General features: G+C 55.6%; 1 protein-coding gene across 4 annotated transcripts in view; it reads right to left on the bottom strand.

Annotated features, from left to right (window-relative positions):
- TTC28 (tetratricopeptide repeat domain 28) overlaps positions 1 to 24,128 on the bottom strand; it is a 626,630-nt gene that overhangs the window by 25,982 nt on the left and 576,520 nt on the right. For all 4 annotated transcript variants that reach the window (XM_019426523.2, XM_053902214.1, XM_053902215.1 and 1 more), the window contains 2 exons: positions 17,797 to 17,937; positions 2,088 to 2,232 (listed from right to left, as the gene is read on the bottom strand). In XM_019426523.2, the coding sequence (XP_019282068.2) occupies positions 2,088 to 2,232; positions 17,797 to 17,937 (286 nt within the window). The remainder of the gene's footprint in view (positions 1 to 2,087; positions 2,233 to 17,796; positions 17,938 to 24,128) is intronic.

Raw genomic sequence — 24,128 nt, 5'->3', positions numbered from 1 at the left:
TCAGTGCACGATGCAGAGCTCAGGGCGGCAGGGAGTGGTAGTAAGTCACCAAAACGGTCTTTGTGACGACTGATGGCAGTAAAGAAAACCTGAAAAATCAGCCTAAGGGTACAGGTGTATATTGCTTCCCTGAGATGTGGCACACAAATCACACTCTGATAGCATGCTGTCAGAGGTGCTCTGAGCTGGGGCGCTCTCTGCAGTCCTGGCCCTTCCTTAAAAAGAGGACGCCAAGGGGACAATGGTCCTAAGAAGAACAGGACAGCCCAGCGCATTGCAGGAAAGGAGGAGACAGGACTGGGCCTCTGTGCTGATGGGCCCAGAGGCCTGGGGCGCTGGGAGGGGCAGTGACCGGGTCACAGCAGCCACCTCTCACCAGGGACTCTCTCTGCTTCTGCTGCCCTGCATGCCCCTCAGATCCCGCTAAGCCCAGCCCTGCTCTGACCTGACACACTCTGTGGGGTCGTCCTCATTTTCTAATGAGGACACAGGTACTCGAGGAGGAGAAACAGCTTGGCCAAGGTCACCCAGCCAGGGGAGGGCAGCGTCAGACAGGAGTCCAGACGGCCAGCCGCCCCCGGCTCCCTGAGCGAGGGAAGTCTGGAGGGCCCAGGCAGGGGGCACGGCCTCCTGAAAAATACCGGGCGAGTGCCACGTGTCCTTGGCCAAATGCTTCTGCATTTCCTGGGGATGAGGAATCACTGTCAATGCGGGGTTTCCTGAGGAGGCACATCACCTCTGCCAGCGGGCTGCAGTGGGCGAGGGTGCTGCCGAGGGGCCACCCCAACGTCTGCAAGACAAACCTCCCACCTGGCTGCACACAGCGGCCAGGACCTGCGGGCTGGGAAGGCTGGCAGCCTGCTGTCCAAGGGCCCGTCAAGCACGTCCTCCCTGTCTGAGAGCCAGGCCCCAGATGCAGGCACTCTGGGCTCTCCGTGGGGTCTGTTAAGGACTGCCTGTCAGGGACACATTGAAGACCTAGCCCCCTGTGGAATGGTACTGGGCGGGGGGGCGGGGGGGGGGTTGGGACATAATTCGGTTTAGATGAGGTCATGCGAACGGAACCCCCATGATGGGGCCGGTGCCCTTACAAGAAGAGGAAGGCACCAGAGCCTCCGTGTGAGGACACAGTGGGAAGAGGGTTGTCTGTACCCGGGAAGAGGGGCTTCGCCAAGAAACTGAATATGCTGGCACCCTCACCTGGGACCTGAAGCCTCTGGAGCCATGAGAAATAGATGTGTGCTTTCTAAACCACCCGGTCCACACCGTTTTGTTAAAGCAGCCAGAGCAGACTAACACACAGTCACATACAAACGCATCTGATAGGCTCACCGTTCAGATTCAAAAGATCCCCGAGCCCTTTGGGTTCCCCAACCCAGGCGGAGAACCGTGTCCAGATGGAAGGATGATGTGTGAAGACCAGAGCCACAGAAACCCATCAGGGGCCGTTCTCAACCTTTTCAAGACATCCAAAGTGAAAGGGTGTCTTTGATGCTGGACTCTGGGGTGGAGTCAGTGGCCCCTGACGGTGGCAGGGGCCGACGGATCTGTTCTCGGCAGACAGCACGGCCCTGGCATGAGCTGCTCTGGCAAGACCCTCGGACGACAGGTGGGAGGTGGGGAAGCAGTCCCGCAGGGTGAGACCGAGCCATGGGCACAGCCCTCTTGGATCTGCTCGGGGCCCACCCCGATGGCGCGCTCGCTGCTGACCACCGTGGGCGTGTGCACAGCCCCGCGCCTCCCTGGGCCTCCCGGAGTCTGGTCTGATGAGAGGAGGGAGGAGGGCAGCACTTCACCGTGTACCTGACGCAGCTGAGGCCAGATGTTCCTGGCTGGAAAGGAGCAGAGCTCCGACTTTAGCCTGGCAGCTGGAACCCGGGGCGTCACGCACTAACCAGCAGCCAACCCAGAAAGCGCTTCCAAACACCGACTGAGAAGCTGGACAGAGAAGATTTGTGTTCTGGAAACCACCCCCCACCCCGGTTGTCTCAGGAGCCCATGTTGTATCTGAGGGGCACACATGGGCGTTGAGCGGTAAATGATGCGTCCTGACGCCTAGAAGCCTCTCGGCCCCGGGAGGCACTTACCCCTTCCATGGGCGCTATGAGCAGGTCGTACAGAGCGCGGAGCGGGGGCCTGGCGAACGAGCTCTGCCTCCGGGGGAGAGAGGAGGTCCCGTCCTTGATCGGCGACATGGTGTTGCTGACCAAGCTCGTCATGCTCTGGCAGCTCCTGGGGAGAGAAGGGCCAGGGGATTAGGCAGGGCACACGCGGGGCGGGCAGGGATTCGCCACTTGCTCCACAGTGCTCCGGGTCCCGGAAAGGGCAGGCTGGAGGCTGCACAGCGGGGGCCGGCCGGGCCTCCCTCCCAGCTTCGCCTTCCTCACCTTCCTTTCAGGTGATTTTCACAGAGCAGTGAGCACTGACAGAAACCGCAGGGCAAACCAGCTGCACACAACAGCTTACATTTCCATAGAGTTTTCCTGCATCCTCAAACGTCCCAAAGTGCTGTTCAAAGGATTTAATTACATCCTTGTGTGGAGCGACCGTGTGCAGGCAAACGAACGTGAGGACCATTGGAATCAGCGGCAGCCCCCAGGCTGATGGGGAGGACCGTGCCAACTAATCTCTGGGCCGGAGCTGCGGACAAGACAAGGGACGTGCTGGCCCCAACCCAGGGCTCAGGTCAGCCGCCGGGTACCCGCCTGAGCCCCTCGAGGCACAAGGCCCTGCAGACCCCCTGGCCGGGCATTCCCTGCACAGCGGGTCTGCTCAAGTGGGTCTGTAGTGCGGCTGCAGGCTTCTGTTTGCTTTTTAGCTTGTGCTCCGGTGTTGCCAGGCAGTTTTATTGGTACAGGTGGCATTCTTGATCCAAGGACCCCGAGTTTCACACTCCCAACACAGGACGAGAACATTCATTTCCTGGGGCACCTGGGTGGCTCAGTCGGTTAAATGTCCGACTCTTGATTTCGGCTCAGGTCATGATCTCATGGTTCTGTGAGCTGTCAGCACGGAGCCTGCATGGGATTCTCTCACCCCCTGTTGCTCTCTGCCCTTCCCCTGCTCTCTCCCTCTCTCTCTCTCAAAATAAATAAATAAACATTAAAAAAAGAAAGAAAAGAAAGTGTTTCCTGAGCACCAGTAATCTGCTAGGCACTGGTGTCGGCCCTGGGGACCTACAGAGGACACACAGCAAAGGTGAGCAGAAGAGACAGCAGGCAGGGAAACACGCCTATTTACAATGGAGGGACCGGGCTGCCCCCACTCTTCCCTCTGAACCTGCCCCGTCACTCAGCCAGTGTGGCCTCAGCACAGCCTCTGGGGACACTCTCTGCACAACAGCTGGACAGTCAGGAGTCTCTCAACCTTGTTTCAGACACTCTGCTCATCTTTGGAGTTGCCGCTTCGTACTCAAGGACGCTTAAGGGGAAAGACCAGTTCTAACACGAGATACACCTCCGAGCTTTGGTAAATACTCTGGGCTGCTGGCGGTGGTGGCAGCTGGGTCGTTTCCTGAGAAAAGACCAAAAGGCAGCTTTCCCTCCTGGGCCTGGCTGGGATCCACAACTATCGAAAGAAGATCCAATTTGCGTTTTCCAGGTAGAGTTTCTACCCCCTGGCCTTCCCCCCCCCCCCCCCCGCTCAGTGTTCTTGGCAACGTCCCACTTGACCTAAATTCTAGGGCTGTGCCAAGCCGAGCTGTGAGCGCCCCCGGCACCCCCTACCCCCTGCAAGAGGAGGGAGGGCAGAGGACTCGGAGGCCTGAGAGCCTGCTCACGTCCGCCCCTCTGTCTCGCCTGCTCAGGAAACGTGTCATTACAAGCGACTGGGCGGAGGTGCATCTTTGCCATCAGAGCCAGTGAAGCAGAGATAACCCTGGAGTGACACTCGCAGGCTCTCTTAATTCCACAGGATACACCGCAAAGAGCAGTGCTCCCCCGAAGGAGAGCGCCAAATTGCTGTCCAGAGGAGCCGCTCTGGTGGAACGCAGTCTGTCACGGGCCTGTGTGCACACGCGTGTTATTGGCAGACGGAGATCACGGCCCTGCCGTCGGGTCAGCAGGACAGGGCGGCAACAGACCGCTGGGTGCCCTCTGCGCTCCCTAGACAGGCGTCCGCCCGGATGGTGGGCCTGTGACCCCACGGGAGGCCTCTGAGTCTGATCAGTCCAGCTGCAGGTGTCCAGGGAGAGTGCTAGGTCCCCAGACGAGGCTGTGGCCACAGGTCTTCACATCGACTGACAGGGCATCCCACAAATCCCAAGGCTCTGAACTAACAAGTTTCTTCTGGAGAAAGAGACCCCCATGAGCTGCCCTCTGGGGTAACAGGAGACCAGCACAATCCAAGCTGCATGGGGGAGCCCCAAGCATTCCACTTACTCCCCAAACTTAGAACCACGTGCTGATTCCCCCGCTGCTGGCAGTGTGAGGTGCTGAAATATGGATTCTGGAAGTGGCCAAGGAAGTGCCTGGGAAGGAAGATGTCTGGAGGGAGTTAGGGAGATGGGGAGGTACGCGGGGAACAGACCTGCTAGGTGCGAATCCCAGCCTGGGGCTCTAGGCCTCGCTTTCTGCACCTGCACAACCGGGAAATGCTGCCCACGGGCACGGAGTGGCAGGATGGGAGAAAGGGCTGCAAAGCACGCAGCACTGAAAGTCACTGGGAGTCTCAGCTGACGGGACAGCGAGTGAGGCCAAGGCCTGGGCAGGAGGGTGGGACGTGGGCTGGGATTCCAGATCGCAAGCACAGATGGCCGTGGCGTCTTCTTATTGAAACCCACAGAGTGCCAGAGGCATCTAAAGGGACCAACAACGCTGACCTATTCCACACGTGTGCTGCCCTCGATGGGACAGGCCTGCGGGGTCCCTGCACCGGGCTGCAAGGAAAGGGGACGGTTCCAGCAGGGGTCTGGGGGCACCAAATCACAAGACGCTGACCAACTGCTGGTCAATCAGAGCCAAGAGAGGGCTTTCTGGGAGAGGGCCGTTTGATGTGGGCACCATCATCTGGAGTCAGCTGCCTGTGGACAAGGTGGAGAAGGCCATTCCAAGCTGAGGGAACAACGTGGGGGAAGGCACCGATGTCAGGGACAGAGACCGGGGTGCCTGGGGCAGTGAGTGTGGGGGGACAAGCATGCCAGGTGGGCCTGTGGCTCTGAGATTGTGCTGTGGGGAGGCCGTGAACCTCCTTAAGCATCAGGCTTGCCCGAACAGGAAGCTCCTCCACCCAGGCTAATTCCTTCCCTGGGGTGATCCGAGGAGGCCCGTCTGCAATCTACATCCTTCCCTCAGAACTTCCCCACTAGTGTCCGGGGCTGGGCTTGGCAGAGCCCCTGCGATCAGCCTGTGTACAGCCCACCTCGCCCCTGGCCGGCTTCAGTGGACAACCAGTCAGATGTCTCTGGCTGGGGCTGGTAGACACATGGACGATCAAGGTGCCTGTTTACTCTGAGGAGGTTTCCTGGGACACACTCTTGGGGCATCTGTTTCTAGGGAGTGCAGATTCTTCAAGAACCAGGACCTGGGCACCCCAGGTCACACAAACCCGCAGTGGATGCCCCATGTTTGAGCCTCAGCTGAGCCACCCTGCCTGGGGCACCTGACTATGTCCTGTTCTCTCCCAGGCTGTCGAGCCCACCCACACATCATCTGTACTTGCTGACTGCTGCCCCTGGATGCCACGGGAGTGCCGTCTCTCAGCCTCTTACCCTGGTCCCTAGCGAGGCCTGCTGGGTCACAGATGAGCCACCTCTGGAGCAACAGCTCCTGGGCACTGACCCCAGCCAGCCCAGCCTGGGCGGGCACACCTGCACCTGAACACATGGCTTCTTACACAGGTCAGGCAGGAAGCCCCAGAGATCAAGCCTCTGACCTGCGCTTCTATTCAGTGGAAGGCACCTATCCCTAGAGACACCATTTTCAAAGTAAAACCAAAAGCCGAGAAAATAGTTTGTGTTTAAAAAGAAATTGACCAACCTGAAACCACAATTTGAGGTCAAAGTAAATCCTCTCGACCTTCTTTCCCTGAACGAGAGGCATACTGTTGCTCATGCTTGAGCCAGCCACTGTGGGGGGCTCACGTGTCTTCTGCAGGCAGGACCGCCGGCTGCTTTCCTGCTCTGGCACCCCCCCGTCCCCCCCGCCACACCGGGCTGTGCCTGGACAGCAGCAGTGTGCGCTGGTCCCCGCCGGACAGCTGGCCCGGGGGAGGGAATCGGAAGGCGGCACACCAAGGCCAAAAGCGACTGAGCACCCCGTGGACCCCAGGGCCCTCCGGAGGTGCAGGCCCGGGGAGGGTCGCAGGCCAGGACCTTGGGGGCAGTGGTGGTGCCCCTGCCACCCTGTGTAGACTGCGACCAACGAGCCCCCCTTCATGTGCTGCTTCTGTTTTCCCCACAACATGTACAGTGACCTCCCACAGCTATTTACCGGGGTACGTTTGCCCAGACATCTGCATAAAGGCCTATTCGATAATTCAAAACAGCCAAGCAGGCGGCTCCTTAGCCCTGAGCCTGGGAACGCTTACCCACAGCAGCAGACCTCCCGGCGGCCTCTGTCCCCTACTGGCCATGGGACTCTGGCAAGCACGTCACTCTCCTACCTCCCTCTTTTCCTTGCTTGTAAAACGAAGGGGTTGGACTAATGTCCTTGTGGGTCTCTTCTAGTCTTGATAATAAATTAAAAATCAACTCAGTCTAGGAAACTGCTGAGGCGATGGTGGCTTTTCTGACCGACAGGGCCCAGAGCCCAGCAGCCCTCTCTGTGCTCGCCCGGTGTGGCACCTGTCCCGGGGAGAGGTTCAGAGTCACGGCCAAATGGCAGCGGGTGCCCAGGCTCTGAGCCCCTGATGGCAGTGGGTGGTGGGTGTGAAGGGGCGTGTGGGACGGTACGCCCCCTGTCGTCCTCCTTGCAGGCACACCCGCCTCTTCCCTGGTGCGGCCACCATGGTAGAGGAGAGGCCGTGGAGTGGGCTGGGGGTCCTCTGGGGTGGGACCTTGGTTACTGAACTGCTTTGCCTTCTGTGGGGCCTTTCAGGCTGGCTGACTTCTCTGTGCCTCAGAAATCTGACTCTAAGACAGAAAAATGCTTTCCACTTATCAGAATGGGAGGGCTGACTGAGATGCAGATGATTCCCACGTGGCAGGAGTGTGAGCCATAGGAGGGGTGCATCCAGGCACCTGCCAGACTGGCCACGTCCACATGCCTCTCTCAGGGTCCTAGGAGGCATGGTTGTTCCTCCTTTACAGACGAGGAACCAAGGCTCCCAGAAGGTAAGAGACCTGTACAAGGGCACAGAGCAGGCCAGGGGCCAGTTGGGCCTCCCACCTGGTGGGGGAGGGGTTTTCACACTGAGTGACCTGCCAACCTGCACCTGCCTCTGGCCCCCCCCCCCCCCCCCCGCCTTCCCCGCTGCTGGGTCTGTGCTGGGCAGCTGACAGTTGGGAGCCTCTCCTGGGGGCTGCTCTGCTTCTTGGGGCTTTTTGGGATCTGCAAGGAAGGGCCAGGCTGCCGGGATTCACGGCGGCACCACCGCGCAGCTCCAGCAGGTGGCACTGGCCCCCTTTCCTCAAGGCCTGTCCGTTTATTGCCAGGGACCCCGTGGGGCTAATTGACAGCCTAACTCTCGGCAGAGAGATTTTCTCACACCACACCGTCTTTATTAGCTCATTCCTCAGATGATTTTTATTAATTTACTTCTGGAGAAATATTCGTTTTCTCCACCGCATGGCTGTCTGCGTGGTGGTGGGAAAAGGAGAGGGAGCGAGCCCAGATCCAGGGAGAAGGGAGGCCGGCAGGCAAGGCAGAAGCTGCCAGGTCTCTGCACGCACAGGATGCAGAGCTGGAGATGATGTGTGAAGCACTAGCGGGGAGGGCAGAGGCATTGGGGTGTAGTTTATGTCTCGGGAATGATGACAAACACCAGGCGGCCTGGGCGGCACTCGCCGCTCATGAATCTCCCTTCGGGGATGAAGAGATCTATTCCCCATGCAGGGCGATTTATAACTGGGATGGGCCTGCAGAAGACCCCGCGAGCTCGGACGCGCTCGGGCTCACACACACTGACGCAGCCCAGGCTGTGGCCGTGTCTGGGCTAGACGTGTGCCTGCCCGGTGTGAACAAGCCCAGCACGAGGGGAGGCATTGGGGGGAGGAAGTCCCCATCCAAACCACGGCGCCGCGTGGGCACCATGCCAGTCGCCCCTCCCGTCAGGGCTCCATTTGAGGAGGGGAGCTAGGTCACTGTGCACACGGCTGAGTGGGCTAGGCACCCCCACCGCACCACACACATCGGTTTCTCGCACTTTCATATCCAAACATGCAGAGCAGAACAAGCAGGTGGAAACAAGGGAGCGGGGGCCTGACTCTCGCTCGAGAGAGAGACTAAAATGGGTTCCTGCTCAAGCTTGACAACTCCAGGAACGGCCAGAGCCACCGGGCCTGGAGATTCCATCCCACTGTCCCTGCGGCATGGAGACAGGAACCAGCGACCCAGAGCTGAGTGCAACCAGAAGCCTTCACTGCGTATGAACAGACGGGCTTTGGCTTTCCCCTACGTGCACCTGGACCCTGAGGCAGGCAGGCCTTCGAGGGCAGACCCTGGGGGACTGTGAACAGGACTCCCTCTGGCGGGGAGGCAAGAGGCCCCGGCAGAGCACAGGGGAGCCGCTAGGAAAGCTGCCATTTCATGAAAACGCAGAGGGGGACAAACCAGGGCAAACTAGCACTGCTGGGGCTCTGGCCCTCAAGTGCCAAGAAAATCCACTGCTCAGTCTCTCAAGCAGCGCGTGCTTCCTGGTCACCCAGGGTGACTGCGAACGGGCATCAGTGAAGGGAGGAAGCGTCAATCTCCTGAAGACCGAGCGAGGCCTGAGATGGCCAGAGTGTGTGCGTGTGCATATGTGGCCTTACAGCCTGGCCGCAGGCAGGAGGGCTGAGGCCACCATGGAGCACATTCTCCTTCCCCACCTCCTTCCTGGGCCCCATCCATGTTTCCCACCAGACACTCGGGGCCTTCCCACCTGTCTGTCTATCCGGATGTAGGGCTGTGGAGTAAGCTGAACCAGGAACACTCACCACAGGGCACACCCAGCCCTGGCATCTTCAGGACCAGCAGGAGGGAGAGGAGGGGAGGAGCAGGAAGGGAAGTAACTGATGGGGGGCATCCTCTGGGGTGGGTGCCCCTCCTCAGTGCGGTCGGGCAACAGGAAGCCTGCAGCCTGGGGGGTGGCCTGTGTTCTCTGGGGAGCCCAAGGCCTAGAGCTGTGTTGATCTCAGGCCCTGAACTTCCGTCTGGAGTGTGCCCTCTCCCCCCACATGGCAGACCCTGCATGGAGCACCAGTTTCCAGGGACCCTCGTGAGCGGACCTGGCCTCCTGGTCAGGGCTGTGCAGGGAGCAGGGAGGAGGAGGAGACTGCTCCCCGTAGTGGGGAGCCTGCTGCAAGTGTGGCTGCATTTTCTCAGCTGTATTTCCTCTTCGGCTCGGTTAAGGGCTCCTTACCCTCTCGGGATGTCTTCATCGCACATTTTCACTTTCTAATGGCCACTTTGGGCAGCTCACTCTCTGTGCTCACAGCCGCAGGGTAAGTCAGGCGGCCTGTCCTGGGCCCCGGGGGAGTCCTGCCTCTGCTCCTCTCAGGCCTTGAGAGCCCCTCCACCTTGGTCAGCGGGGAATTCCTCACAGCCGAGCACTGCTCTTGGGAGAGGCCCCCACCAGACAGTGAGCGGAGCCATGTGGCTCCGTCCTCCCTGCCCTCAGCCCTGCCCAGGATGCTTCAAAATCCCCTCCAGGACTCTGAATGCTGAACTGAGTCTTCTGAGGGATGGGAGCCGGCCCGAGATTTGAATAAGTACCTGGGGTTTAAGGTACTAGTGGAAAAAATTAATTGGCAAATCCATTATATTCAAGTAGCCAGAGATGCCTCAATTCAATTTAAAAAGGACTCTGATACCATTCAGTGACTCCTGCTGAACATCTTCCCATGAAGGGTTGTCTCCTCTGGGAGATGAAGGCTGTCAAATGCATTTTAAGTACTTATTCAATAAGCTGTCGGCACTTTCTGCCTACTCACCTCCTTAATTACCAAGTGGCTGGCTCACCAGGTCTGGCTCCCTCCTCAGAAGAGCCACGAAGCTGGGTGGGCCCAGGCAGGGACCCCGGCTTCCCAGCAATGCTGGCTCCTCTTTAGCTCAAGGACCAGCCTGGGATTCCACGTGGCTTCTCTTCTCTTGCTCTTGGAATGTTGGGTTTGCGGGCAGGTTCACGGCCTAGGTGAATGGCTGTGGCACAAAGCTCTACCAAGAGGGCTTGGGCCCACCCTCCCATGGGAGACACGGCCTCTGCCCACTTGGGGTGCTTTGCTGTGGCCATCTGTCCTTTGCCATAACGTGCATGAGGCTCCATGGCCAAACCTGCAGATGGTCGCCTTGGGAAAACTTTATGCCCAGGCCAGGCTTGCACGGGCTTTACCCGCTGACTACAGACAGCGCTCGGGACAGATGGCCCAAGCCAGGCAGTCAGTGGGGGGCAGCTTTATCGTGTACTCTGGGATGGAGAGAAGAAAAGATGATCCTGTGTGTGCTGGCCTGTCCAGCTGATGCGTGTCCCGCAACACAGGAAAACTCTTCTCCAGAGGACCTTGCCCTCATACAGTTTGTGAGTCAAACCTGTCTGCCTCCCCTGCACCTAACAAGCCTATGAAGTCTCACCTACTAGCTCATAAAAAACCTCCAGGGCCATATTAGTATCGTCCAAAGACAGAAAGTACTACCTCCGTAGGTAGTGAGCTCCCTGTCACTGGAGGAGTTTAAGCAAAGGCAGTGATCATGTGGTAGGGGTGTTAGATGGGTGGTGATCTGGGGACATGAGCATTGTCTCTGGAGACTGACAGATGTGGATCCTAATGCTGCCTCTGTTACTTACTAGCTGCGTGACCTTGAGCAACTAATTTAGCTTCTCTGAGCCTCAGGGCCCTCATCTGTAAAAAGGGGTTGCAATTGTACCCCTCATGGCTGTTGTAGAGATTGACTAAGATAATACATGTAAAGCACTAAGCACAGTGTTGGGAAGTAATCAACAGGCATTCGTCACTATCATCATCATCATCACTATTGTTAGCAGTTAATGTCTGTCTCAATCCTGGCTGGTCTGTCTTCCTTCCTTCCTTCCTTCCTTCCTTCCTTCCTTCCTTCCTTCCTTCCTTCCTTCCTCCCTCCCTCCCTCCCTTCCTTCTCTCCTTCTTCTACCCATTCTTCCTTCCTCCCTCCCACCCTCCTTCCTTCCTTCCTCCCTCCCTTCCTTCCACAAATAAACAAGTACCTGCACCCACTGAACATAAGGCAGGTGGTGAGGTGCCCCAGGGGATAAAGAGAGAAATCAGATGTGATCCAGCCTTGGAGGAGCATGGGGCCTGGGTCGTGACAGGACACGGATATTCGTAACTAAAACACAAGGCAAAAGGCGGTGGCTCCTTTCTCGACAGATAGAGTGCCAGGGAATTTCAGAGAAGGAGAAAAGTATTCTAGTTAGGGCAACCCAAGATGGATTTGTGAATAGGGCTGCTGGAGACAGCACCTCAGGGGAAAGCCTTCCCTGGCCATGTCCCATGCCCAAGCTAAGGTCCTGAGGTGAGAAGGGGCAGGGCCAGGGTCCCTTCAGGTTAGGACAGAGGGTACTGGATAATGGAGTGGGAGGTGGGAATGATGGCAAGGCCGGGCCATGAGGACTCAAAGACCAAACCCTGCCACTTCAGTCCCCTGGGACCCCAAGAGAGAAGGTGATTATTCAGAACATGAGCTCCAGCCAGAGCAGGACAGCGAAGACCAGCGGCCCGCAGGCTGGGTGGGTGGTGAGGGCAGTAGCATGGGCAATGGGGGCTCAGACGGCGAGAGGGCCAAGCCCAGCTCTGCGCTGACAGGGTGGGAGACTTGGGCCACTAACTGCTGAGTGACGGCAACCTTGCAAGCATGCCCCTAGGACTGCATTAAAGGGCCATCTCAGGGGGACAGGGAGCCCCCAGGAAGGGTCATGACAGTGGGAACAGACAGAGGGATGGAGACCATAAATGTTACAGGGTTGACCCGGCAGGTCTTGGCAGTGACTTGCATTTGGGAAGAGAGTTCCCCAGGGGGTGTGCGGGCAGGGGGGTGGCCTAGCGGTTACTGGGAACGTAGAAGGAGCCCCTAGGAAGGCTCAGCCTCAGCACCGCACTGGGCATGGGCTTCAGGCAAAGTTGAGGCAGCACTTCCGTATGAAGCACCTGAGGACTCTGCTAACACCAGACCGTGAGTCGGTCAGTCTGGGTCGGGGTCGGGCCGGGGCCGGGCCAACACTGGCTGGGCTGGCCTCTCTGCTTTGGCACACGTTCCATATATAATTTTTATTCCCCTTCCTCTACCTTTAATTTCCCTCTCTCGTGCTGTTCTCCTCCATTTATTTCTCTATGATCTGGTGGCATTTGTATATTTTGGTAAAACTGTCTTAAGTAAGTCCTGGAATAAGAAAGTGAATAAACGAGTGACAAAACATTTATAAATTAAATTGTGCCTTATATATTGGTAAGCTTGATGGTTAGGGGCAACCTGCGGGGAATCCTTTTGCATTTTTGAATAAACTTGTCACTACCCGGTAGGCATCACTGTACAGTGACTTCTGGTAGAGCATTCCAGATGTCACAGTGGCACCTCACTTGTATTTGTGCCGCCTGCGGAGAAGCACAGACTAGGGCGTGGGGGGCCCATGTGTTAACCTGGCAGATGCTTCGCGGCAGTGGAATTGGACAGGCAGGGGCCTCGAGGAGGGCTGGCTAGCTGTGCCTACCACTCAGTTGGATGCCAGGACAGGGGCTCCTGCTTGAGGCCTGCTGACGAGACCCACCTCTGCAACAGCTGTTGGCAGGAAGGCCTCTGGGCAGGGGGAGATACAGAGGGGCTGGCCCAGCTCAGAGTTGGGGAGAATGCTCAGCCCCCTTGTTGGTGCCAGCAAGAGAGCAGAATAGAGTCCTGGCCCAGAGTCACGGGGCCACCACCAAAGAGCAGAGGGCAGGGCTGGCGGGACACCAGCCAGAAGCTGCGAGTTTGGAACCTCGAGGCTCAAGGTCAGGGCTGTGGCTATAATAGACATTTCATTGGGTCTGCATCATTTATTCAGTCTTTCTGGTATTTGGGGGCCAGAGAGAGGCTGTAAGGGAAGGAAGCATCAAGCTATCCAGTCAGGTTCTAGGGTGGAGACTCAATTCACCACCCCCCACCCCAACCACCACGCACACACACACAAAATGGGCCTTTGGTGCCATAGGAACCTCAGACCCAGGTGGGGAGAGAAAGAAACTGCTTACTACACAGCAGATCTGTCTATCACCACACCGATGGCATCCTCCTGACAACTCCCACTGTCATCGCCATTTTCCAGATGGAAAAATAAAAGGCTCAAGGTCACCCACCAATAAAAGCTCCCAAATCCAGGTCTGCCTAGCCCCAGAGCCCTAAGTCCCCTCCCCCACCCCCCACTCTGCTGCACCACAGAAAAATGCCCAGGCGTAGGGAACACAGGCATAACCAGAACGCCGTCTGTACGGGGCCTCCCAGTCTGCTGCAGACCTTTGTGGCATTGCTGCGGCCTGCTTCGGGGCGGTGCCGGAGGCAGGTGTGATATGGATGCTTATAAAGAACTGTAAGCACATGTCCATGCAGACCCATGCATGACACAGATGCAGAGAAACATGGGTTTGTGCACTCTCCGGTGTACTGACTGGGCTGACCTTGCAGAGTCAGCTTTCTTCCTCTCCGGTCCCTGCTCTTCCCCAGGCCTCTAGGAATCTGGGGCAGAAGTCGTCCCCAGCCTCTTGTCCAGTGCACATCTCATCCCATCTCATCTCCCCCACAGACCAGGCTTTTGCTCATGAAGTTGAAGGGCAGGGCAGGCTCTGGAGCCCTCCTCCCTCCCCACTGCCAAGGTCTGACTCTCTGGGGTTGAGGGCGGGGGTGGGGGAGGAATCAAGTGCTGCTGATGCCCCTCCAGGTGACTCCCTGTCCCCAACATGGGGCAGTCAGATCTGGGGGGGGGGGGGCAGTCCCCCAGTGCTGCCCCAGGCTGCACAGCCCGTGACTCTCACTGTTGAGGTCCTCTGCCCAGCAGGCAGCCCCTCAGTGGCCGAGTCCACGTGATATACCCATCGGAAAAGGCCTGTGCCAGAGCCACACTAGATATGGCCGTGCAGACCACACCATGGCCTGCCCACTCTTGCCAGGGCCCTCCTTTAGGCTCTCCTCTTCCTGCCCCGACAGTCACAGGGGGCTGGTTTCTATGGGATGGTGACACCTCTCCTCTTCTTTACAGGAACCCAGCCTTTGTGAGGGACTCTCTTGGGGCACTCTGACCAGGCCCAGGACCCTCACTTGCCAATTCCCCTACCCGTCTTCTTTTAGAGGCAGTGGGTGTGTGGCTAGGGTGCTGGCTAGAGGTTGCAGAGACCTGAGGGAGGGCCCTGGCGCCTTGTGGCACCTATCTCTAGAATGAGGACACTTAACACTTCTTTGTCCACTGTTTAGGCTCTAGCCACTCATCTCTGGACAACAGGGAAGCCCCTTGGCACACCGTGTCACACACAGCCATACATGTGGAAAAGTAAAGACATATGGTGCACACTATACCAATGGTAGCAACAGAAAGGAGGACATTCCTCTCTGGGAGACCTGTCCTCATTGATCCTGGATGGGTGCACCTTCAATGCCAAGGCACTGCCCTTGGGCCTTGAATCCATAATGCAGTCGAAAGCTGTCCAATTCTTCCTCCGCTTTCCTGTAGCAATTGTGATCCGACTGCTCCCAGGTTCGGCCCCACATATGTGTGTGTGTGTATGTGCACACACACGTGTATACACGCGCATGCACACACACTCCTCATACACACATACCCCCCGCCACACGCACACGGGCACTGGCCTTCCAGTCTTCAGCATAAGTTCCAGAACACTCTGCAGGATAAGGGGCAGCCTCTCTGAGGCCTGCAGCTCGTCGTGTGGGCCTGCACCAGGGTCAGGGTGCTAAACAAGAGAAGAGTCCTCCTTTTTTCTCATTAGTGGTCCCTGCCCTGCGCTCAAGCAGTGTTTTCTACCAAAGTGCACAGGCAACGAGAAAAACAGTGGGTATGGAGACCTCAAACTCAAAGACAGAACAAAGAGCCAGTCCTGGGGAGGCAAGAGAGAAGACTCTGATGGCAGGTCTCACGTGACTTGCACCAGCCGTGGCAGCCTCGTTGCCAAACCAGGCCAGCAAGCCATCCCGGAACAAAAAGGCCAAAGAGCCCACGAATCACCAAGCCGGAGAGCCCCGGCGAGGGGAGCTGGTGCTGCCCCAGTGCACAAGGCCCCACACACATGGCTGCCTCCACTTCATCTCTGCGGGCTCCTGGGGTGGGGGGGGCGGGGAGAGTGGGGAAGGGAGCACTCTGCAAGCCCTTAGTCAGGATCAGGCATCTGCAGAAAAGCCACTTCTTAGCCGTTTCTGTTCAGAGACAAACCAGCTCACCTCCTCAATAACATTGCTGGACATGGAAGGGGCAGAGAGGAAGGCCCGGGACCCCAGGGCAGGGCACACGGCAGCCGTTGAGGTGCAAGGAATGTGTGGGGGCTGCGGGCTGGCAGAGCAGCTGGGAGGAGTGACCTGAAATCCAGCTTTGGCACTGCTCCTGCGCAGGTCTCCAGCTCCTGGCCCACGTGTGCCCCTCAGCTGTGAAATGCAAGGCTGGACTGGATGCACGCAAGGGCCTGCGCTGCTCTAGCTGACAAGGACACCTTGGCCTCTGTGGTCCCTCCCTTAGCTCTGCTCCCCTTCGATGGAAGCCAGAGCCTCCTTCCCGGGTGCATCGGGGGGCGGGGGGGCGGCAGAGGGGACCTGGCATGGCAAACTGTCCTAGGCCTCATGGGCTTGCTGCGTGGAAGCTGAACAAACACAGGCTGTCTCCCTCATGCAATCTGCCCTCAGAAACCTCTAGAAGGTGAGAATCGGAAGTATCTGTGGATGCTGCTGACGGAACTAAGCGTAGAGCAGTGGGCAGTGAGGTCCAGGCTCCCCACCCAGCCCGAGGCTGAGATTGCATTGTTTAAATGAACCCACAAATTAATCCACAGTATTGATTGTGCTCATAGGACCCATGTCAGAACAGATCTGAAGGACAAAAACCATTTTCCCAAACGATCAGCTCCATGATCCACAATTCACACCACTTCACACCCAGGGATGATGAACTAGGATCTCAGGTATACCTGGTCCGACCCCTTTCTTAACATACGCCTAAAGCCCCGGACGAGGGGCTCCCGACCGCTGGCGGGCCTGTGATCAGGCCGGCCACGGATGCCTGATGGCCTGCCTTTGGCATTCTCTCATGTGAAAGACACGAGGTGCCATCAGAAGAGGAAGAGGAAGAGGAGGTGAGGCCACAGCCCTAGGTGGCCCCCACCTGCTGCACGCAAATCTCATCCCTTCCCAAGTTTGTCCCCCCACCTTATCTTAGGAATTCAAGCTTAGCACTGTCCTTCCCACTTTACTCAAAACAGTACAGCCAGCAGGTGTATGGCACCTCCTATGCATTAGGAAGTCTGTCAGTATGTTATTTATACGTTAGCTCCTTTAGTACCCATGTTAAGGGAACCCTTCAAGGTAGAAAGCCTGTCCCCGTTCCGGTGATGAGGAAACGGCCTGACAGTGTTCACACAGCTGGCGAGCGGCAAAAGCAGAACCTGAGCCCTTCACGCCGTGGTCCCCAACCACGATGGCCACGCCTGGCAGTCAAGAGTCACCTGCTTCCCAGGCGGAGACCCTGGCAGAAGGTGACATGAGCCCAGGCCCGGTCCTCTGCCTCCTCCCACCTGGCCATGTCCCTACACGAAACTAAAAGGACGGGGCAATGAACCAGCTTAAAGTTGTAGTCTCCTTCAACCAAGCTGCCAATTCCTACATCCCTGGCCCTTGGCTTCCATCCCATTCAGCAAGCCCCTGGGAAAGTAAACACACATTTGTCACCCCGACAGCACAATAACGGGAGGAAACCAGGGCCTGCAGCAGGAGCGGACAGGGCACACCACAGCCCACAGAGCAGGGCCTCCAGGCAGGGTACAGTCACTTCCCTCCTGCGTTCCAGGCTCGACCTGCTGCCCTTTAAAGTCAAGGCTGTGGCAGGGACCCAAGTGTCTGGGATGTCTTTCTGGAAAAGTTTATCTGACTGTGGCTGGGCAACCAAATGAAAACAGGACAGTTGCCCCTCACCGCCCAACTGCCTGCCCCCGTTTATCTGGATGTAGCTCGGTTATTACCCATGATGAAAAGATAGGGGTGTGCGGGTTGGCAGTTTCAAGCCCTATTTGGTCAAGTACTGGAGAGACTGGGTGTCAGGGTGGAAGGGTGGGCTGGGGTCTGGACAAGTTCTCCCCCAGGAAGGCTGGCATCCCTGCTCTCCGTGGCTCCCCTCGATCTCCGGCGTCTGGCCCACAGGTTACCGACAAAAGTGGCCCAGAAGTAGGTGGCTCTGCTCTGTGTGGCTTCTGCCTGCTGTTCGGGCGGCCGGGTGGTTCTCTGCTATGTGAAGAGGGGCCTCCCATCCCACACAAACGCAGATTCTCACATCTAGCCTGTCACTGTTTCCTCACTCGACCCAGAGGTGCTGCTGTGGCCCTGAGGCCCTGACGAGCGCGGGGCTGTGGAAACTCACTGGAAACTCATGACACGGGCCAGAAGCCCAACCGGCTGGAAGGAGCATCAGTGTGATCCTGCAACCGGGCTGGAGGACAGAGCCCGCACGCACCTGTTAAAGAGGTTATTGCGGCGAACCATCCGCAGAAAGCCAGTGGGGTCGGTAACCGAGTTGAGCTTGTTGTTCATCTCTTCAAACTGCTGGTCCGTGAGGTCTCCGGCTTCGCTCTCTGTCTCACTGCTGGCACAGGGCCTGCAAGGGAAATCGCGGGGTCAGCCAATCGGAGAAAGACGCGCTCAGCTGTGGAAGTCGAGGGCCCGTGCCACTTCCCTGCCCCGCGCAGGCCTGGTACCCAGGGCCTCCCTGAGGCGGCATTGCCCAGTGCCCCCTCGGTGTCCCTGTGGCCCTCTTCCCACCTCCATCTAGGGCTTCTCAAGATGCACTGTGGTTGGTCGTTGCTGGCTGTCACCCTAACTTGGCTGTGAGCTCTATCGACAGTAGGTGCTGTGCCTGAACCAGTGTCGCGCTCCCGGCATCCAACAGACACCCGAAAGTGCTCAACAGCCGGAGCACAGCCCGGGTGGGTGTGGCGGTGTGCAAACTCCCCAACCCACGTTCCGGTCTAGCCCATTCCAGAAATGGTAACTGAGAGCCTCACGTGCGCCAGGCACCATGCCGGGCCTACGGGACACGTGGCCTGAAAAGGCGATTTCCCCGCAAGAAGACGGATACACGTACAAGTGGCTATAATGCCAGGCAGAGCGGGCACTGTTTGAAATGGAGGCTTGAGAAGCGTTGCTGATTGGGGCCCATTTTGCAAGCTCACCATGAGGAGACTGCAATTTTCAAATTAATAAATTCATATTTCCCCTATGACAGACTGCAATAGAACATCTACAATGGGTTTTAAATAAACAGAAATACCCAGGAGTGCCTCGATTCATCAGCACGATTAAAATGACAAAAGGCTTATGAACTGTAAACGCTGAGTACTTGTGGCCCAACGTGACCCAGAAAGTGGGCGAAGGAGCGAGTGCATCTGAGGCAGCGCTGCCCATCTGGGGCCTGTCCCCCTCACACCTCACAGGTGTCGCCACACCTCACAGGGCCTTGAGGCTGATACAGCAGCCCTGCCTGCCCGCCTTAGCATAAGAGTCACACTCAGACTTTGTGCTGCCCAGACAATGACTCTGTTTGAGGTCTCCTGCTGACTAAGAACCAGGGTGGAAGAGAGGAGAACATCAGGGCCCTGGAGGAAGAAGACAGCCGGCAGGCACAAACCTCTCAATGCTGCAGAAGTGGGGCCTAGAGAGGGATGGGCATCCCGGCACCCAGAGGGAACAGGCTCTGCACATCAACATGTGGGTTTAAGGTGAACTTGACCTGCTTAAAACAGGCTGGTGAACCTGTGACATCAGAATGTCATGACAGGAAGGGCAATGAGCCCCTCACTGGGTCGTTATGGAGTCACACAGTGTGAGAAGCTGCCCGAAGAGCCTGAATGCTCTGTGTGAATGTTAAGCCTGGTGTGATGGGCCAACTTGACTGGGTCCCTCCGGGATGACTCTGGGTGTATCTGTGGGGGTGTTTCTGGATGAGGTTGACATCTGAATCTGAAGACTGAGGAAAGCAAACTGCCCTGGCCACCGTGTGGGAGCCCCGTCCAATCCACTGAGGGCCTGAACAGAACACAGAGGCTGAGTAAGAGAGAATTCCATCTCTCCCTGACTGTCTTCAAGCTGGGCCATTAGTCTTCTCCTGCCTTCAGACCTGGACTCAGACTGGAACTTACTCCATTGGCTCTCCTGAGTCCCTAGCTTGCTGATGGCAGATCTTGGGACTTCTCGGCCTTCCTTACCATGTGAGCCAATTTCTTGAGTGTGTGTGTGTGTGTGCATGTGTGTGTGTGTGTTGCCCTATTCGTTCTATTTCTCTGGAGAACCCACACTAACAGCCGGTAATTAGGCACCAGAGCCCCGATTCAGCCATGTTCCTTACGGAAGGTCGTGCAAAGGCCTGGTCCCTGGGAAAGGTTCCCAAGGACTGAAGCCCTAAAGGTGTCAAAAGTGGAACAGTCTTCAAAGACAGCACAGAGGTATGCTTTGCGGGCCAGCTACTTGGCTTCGCCCCAGAACCATGCCAACAGCTGGTACGGCCATTAGCCCGCTTTCCTTCCGGGTGCACACTATCTGGACAGCACTTCAAAGCCAGCACAGGGCCTGGCATGCAATGAGTATGCAACAAGAAACTGGTGAATGAATGAATGGGGTAAGCCAGAGAGCACTTTTTAATATGCAAAGTAGTTTCCATTTTATTGTCTGTGACATGGCTCTTGTTGTCCCCAACTTACTTCTGAGATGACTGAGTTCAGAGAAGCCAAGGAACTTGGCCAAAGAGCCCCAAGTGGTAGAGCCAGGCGTGAACCCAGGTCTTAGGTGTCGCCTTCCCCACTCATCCTCTCCCCTCTAAGGCTCCAGGCCTGTCCCTCCCAGCTGGCGTTTGGCTAGGTGGGGGCAGGGGTGAATATGGGAAGCAAGAGAAAGCAGGAACCATCTGAGCACCTAAACAAATCACCCTGGCTTCCACCCTGCTGGAGAGCAGGGAGTGAGGTTTCATTCCTCTCTCCGCCCACGGGCAGCAGCTGAACAGGCGAGCAGCTGAAGGTTTGAAATGCTCCCTTGGGGGCCAAGGGCCCTTCGCACAGACCCTGGTAAATATCACTCAACAAGCTCCTCTGTCCAGGGACACATTCATCATCTGAATGCGACTGCCTGCTTGGAGCTGAGAAATCTGCTTGTCATTCGGTGCTTTGCAAAAGGGAGAAGAATTGGCCGGAACCAGTATCAGCCTCCATTATCTTGCAGTTCCACTCTTGCTGTCAGCCGCAGACAGAGCCCTCAGAATCTCATGCTTAATGGGGTTGTTTCCTATTTTCTGACCCTTCAGAGTATTAACACCGAAGGGAAAAACAAACAGGCGATGTCACAGACAAAGGACTCTTCCATTTACAAAACAAGCCTCGTCTCTACAGCAGGGATCCCAAGAGTGCCTTCAAGTCACGGTCACCGCCGCCACCCCCCATCTCTCTGAGAGACCTTCTAGAGATGGCACGTCACCTAGTCTGATTCCATTCACTCTGACTCCACAGATTACTGGGCAGGACCCATGTGCAAGGACTGCAGAGGCTAAACAGAGGAGGGTCACACCACACCTGTCTTCAAGGCACTTACAAGCTCATATGACTAGTGGCTACCGGCTAAGGTGGACTATGAAGGAGCACATGGAGGGTACCAGCCTACGACCAAGACAGGGAGGGCATAAAAGAATCTGCTGCAGCTGAGAGGCATCTTGAAGAATACAACTTTGGTAGGTAAAGACTTGGGGGGAGTGCTTCCTGGCACAGAAAGTGGGATGAGCAAAGGTGTGGAGACAAGGTAGTGTGGGGGCTCTTTGGGGCCAAGGAGATAGTCCAGCTGAGCTGGAGCAGAGGGTACGAGTGGGAGAGGAGGAGGAATAAATGGTGGAGGGCTTGGAACTTGGAAGGCAGTTGAGAACTGTCAGCCCAGGCCTCTGAACATGGGGTGATGGGCTCAGGGCTGCTTTTTTGGGAGACAGTCAACAGGCCCAGAGAGGAGAATGTGGGATAGTTGGGTGGCTATTACCAGCACCCACTCAGAAGCAGCCCTGAAGGCCCAGGGTTAAGCTCACTGAAGCCTGATCAGCCCCGGGAACCCACCAGAAGCCCCATTCTTGGGAGCTACTGTGCTAATACATTAAGGTGCCTGGGCTTCAACAAGCCAGGTGAGGCGAGTTTTCCATAGAGCTCTGGGCTCTGAAATCTTGATAGGAGCTCCTTCCTCTGCTCTAAGCCTCTGTTCCCTGTAGAAACAGACTGTCTGGGCTGGCTCCCCCCACTTTTGTTTCTCTATATTGTCACCAACATGGTTCTGGCTTGCCCTGTGGTTGGGCCAGCCCCGTTAGTCCAGACATATGAACTAGGGTGGCAAGGCTAAACTGACAGGAGAAATGTTACCAGAAAGAGAACTTATTTGCCTGGGCAACTCACGGAAGGGACAAGTAGCAGTTACAATATGGCGGATGGGCAACTGGTGGCAAATGGAGAAACTGAAAGTTGAAGTTGGTCTTAGGGGGAAGAGGAGTGGGTTCAGTTTGGACATGCTGAACATGCAGACAAGAAGGGTAGTTGGTGACGCCAAGTAGACAGATGTTGACTCAGTTATTTAGACACTTCCTTCCAGAATGCCTGTAGGCTATGGAAATCCAGGTCTGGTGCTCAGGGGAGAGGTCAAGATCAACTCTCTGATGTCTCATTCATTTGTTCACTCAACAAATGTTACTAAGTATTTTTTATAAATATCCTGCTATACTGGGTTCTGGCTCCAGGTAAAACAGAGTAAGCACATTCCACCCCATCCTTCCTGCTGGATACAACTCTAAACCATGGATAGACTGCATGAAACAGCTATCTGAGGAATGTGAAAAGTAAATAATATCAGGCAGATTGGGGAAGAAGGCCAGAAACTAAAGTGCCACCAAATCAATAGGGAGCTTCACATTGTTCTGTCTCTGGAATCCCTCAGACAGGTCTCCATGCAGCCCCAAACACAGAAGTGGGCATCAGTGGGAACAGACAAAGCTCTGGGAGGAGCCCTATATTTCTTACTCAGAGAGAACAGAAAAAAGCCACCCCTTTTTCTTATTCTCTCATCTCTGTTCTCATGTTCTAGGCCACAAACGTTCCTGAGTTAGTAGTGGCAGTGAGAGCAGCAGCGGGGGCGGGAAGGAGTCCAACTCTAAGGGAAAGGAAAACTTTGGGTGTAACCAGAGGAAATGTGGCCCCATAAGGGCAGGGTAACCCCTCTGCTTTTTCTCTTCCTTTCCCCCACTGACCCTCGGTCCATGATGTGAAAGGCCCTGCAGGAAAGGTATAGCGAAGGGGTGGGGTGACAGTGTAAATAAAGCTCCAGCTTTTTGATGAGTGGGCTAAAAAGAAGAGCCCTGGGGAATTGAAAACCACTGGTGACAACACAGGGAGGAATTGAGGAAAGGGAACACATATAGTTGTTTATGAATTCCTGGATTCACCCCAAGTTGCACATGTATAGATCTGACCCTAAAGATTATGAGAACTTAAACACAAGATGGGCCGCTGCCCAGTTCCTGAACAGGCCACTGAACAGTGCACCTGTGGGGCAGACTTGAGGAGCATGGTAAAAACTTTGAAAATGGAATTTACAATGAAAGCTGGTCAGAGCTTATGACCTGAATCCCAACTGCCTACCTAAACAAAAACACCAATATCCTCCATAGGAGTCAAACAAGACCCAGAGTTTAACACAATTCAATAACATAATTCAAAATGTCCAGGATATAATCCCAAATTACTCAGCATCTGGATAACTAGGAAAATCTCAACTTGCAGGGGAAAAAGCAATCACCAGATGCCTTTTGGAATTGTGCTAAGATAACACAAATGTTGGAACTGTTTGCCAAAGACCTTAAAGCAACTATTTAAAAGTGCTACACATAAGGGCAAGACTCTTGCAAAGATGGCAAGAAAGAAGATCTCAACAAAGCACATGAGCTATTAGGAAGGAGCAAATGAAGGGCACCTGGCTGGCTCAGTTGGTAGAACACACGACTCTTGATCTCAGGGCTGTGAGTTCAGGCCCCATCTTGGGCATGGCACCTACTTAAAAATAATAATAATAATTTTTTTTTAAAAAAAGAAGGAGCAAATGAAAAATTTGGAACTAAAAACAAATAGCTGAAATGAAACCTCATAGTAGGGGCTCAATAGCAGAATGGAGATAGGAGAAGAAAATCGATGGACCTAAAGATAGAAAAGCAATAGAGATGATCCAATCTGATCAATAGAAAAAAAAGAGTTGTGTTTGTTTTGTTTTGTTTTCTGTAAAATGGACAAACCCAAGGGACCTGTGGTTCTATACCAAAAGACCTAACGTTTATGTATTCAGAGCCCACGAATGAGAGGAGAAAGTGTAGGGCAGAAAAACATGGAGGGAATAATGAATGAAAATTCCCCAAATTTGGTGTCAGACATAAATCTACAGATCAAGAAGCTGAGTGAACCACAAACAGAATAAACCGAGGGAAATGCATGACCAGATGCATCATATTAAATGGCAGACAACTAAAGACAAAGAAAAAAAATCTTGAAAGCAACCAGAGATAAAATATGCATTATGCATAGGGAAAATAATAATTCAAACAACTGAGGATTTCTCATCAGAGACCGTGCATACTCAGAAGGAAATGGAAATTTATTTTTTAAATGTTGAAAAAAAAAAGAATGACCAACCTAGAATTCCATGTCCAGTGAAAATATCCTTCATAAACGATAGTGAAATAAAAACATTCTCAGATGAAGGAAAACTGGCACCTGGAGGTTACAGACATAC

The sequence above is a fragment of the Panthera pardus genome, unplaced genomic scaffold (assembly GCF_024362965.1).
Source record: "Panthera pardus isolate Hobbes unplaced genomic scaffold, ASM2436296v1 HiC_scaffold_15, whole genome shotgun sequence".
NCBI classification, from domain to species: domain Eukaryota; kingdom Metazoa; phylum Chordata; class Mammalia; order Carnivora; family Felidae; genus Panthera; species Panthera pardus.
The sequence above is the reverse complement of the archived record's forward strand: the minus strand, read 5'-3'. Positions and strand labels throughout refer to the sequence as shown.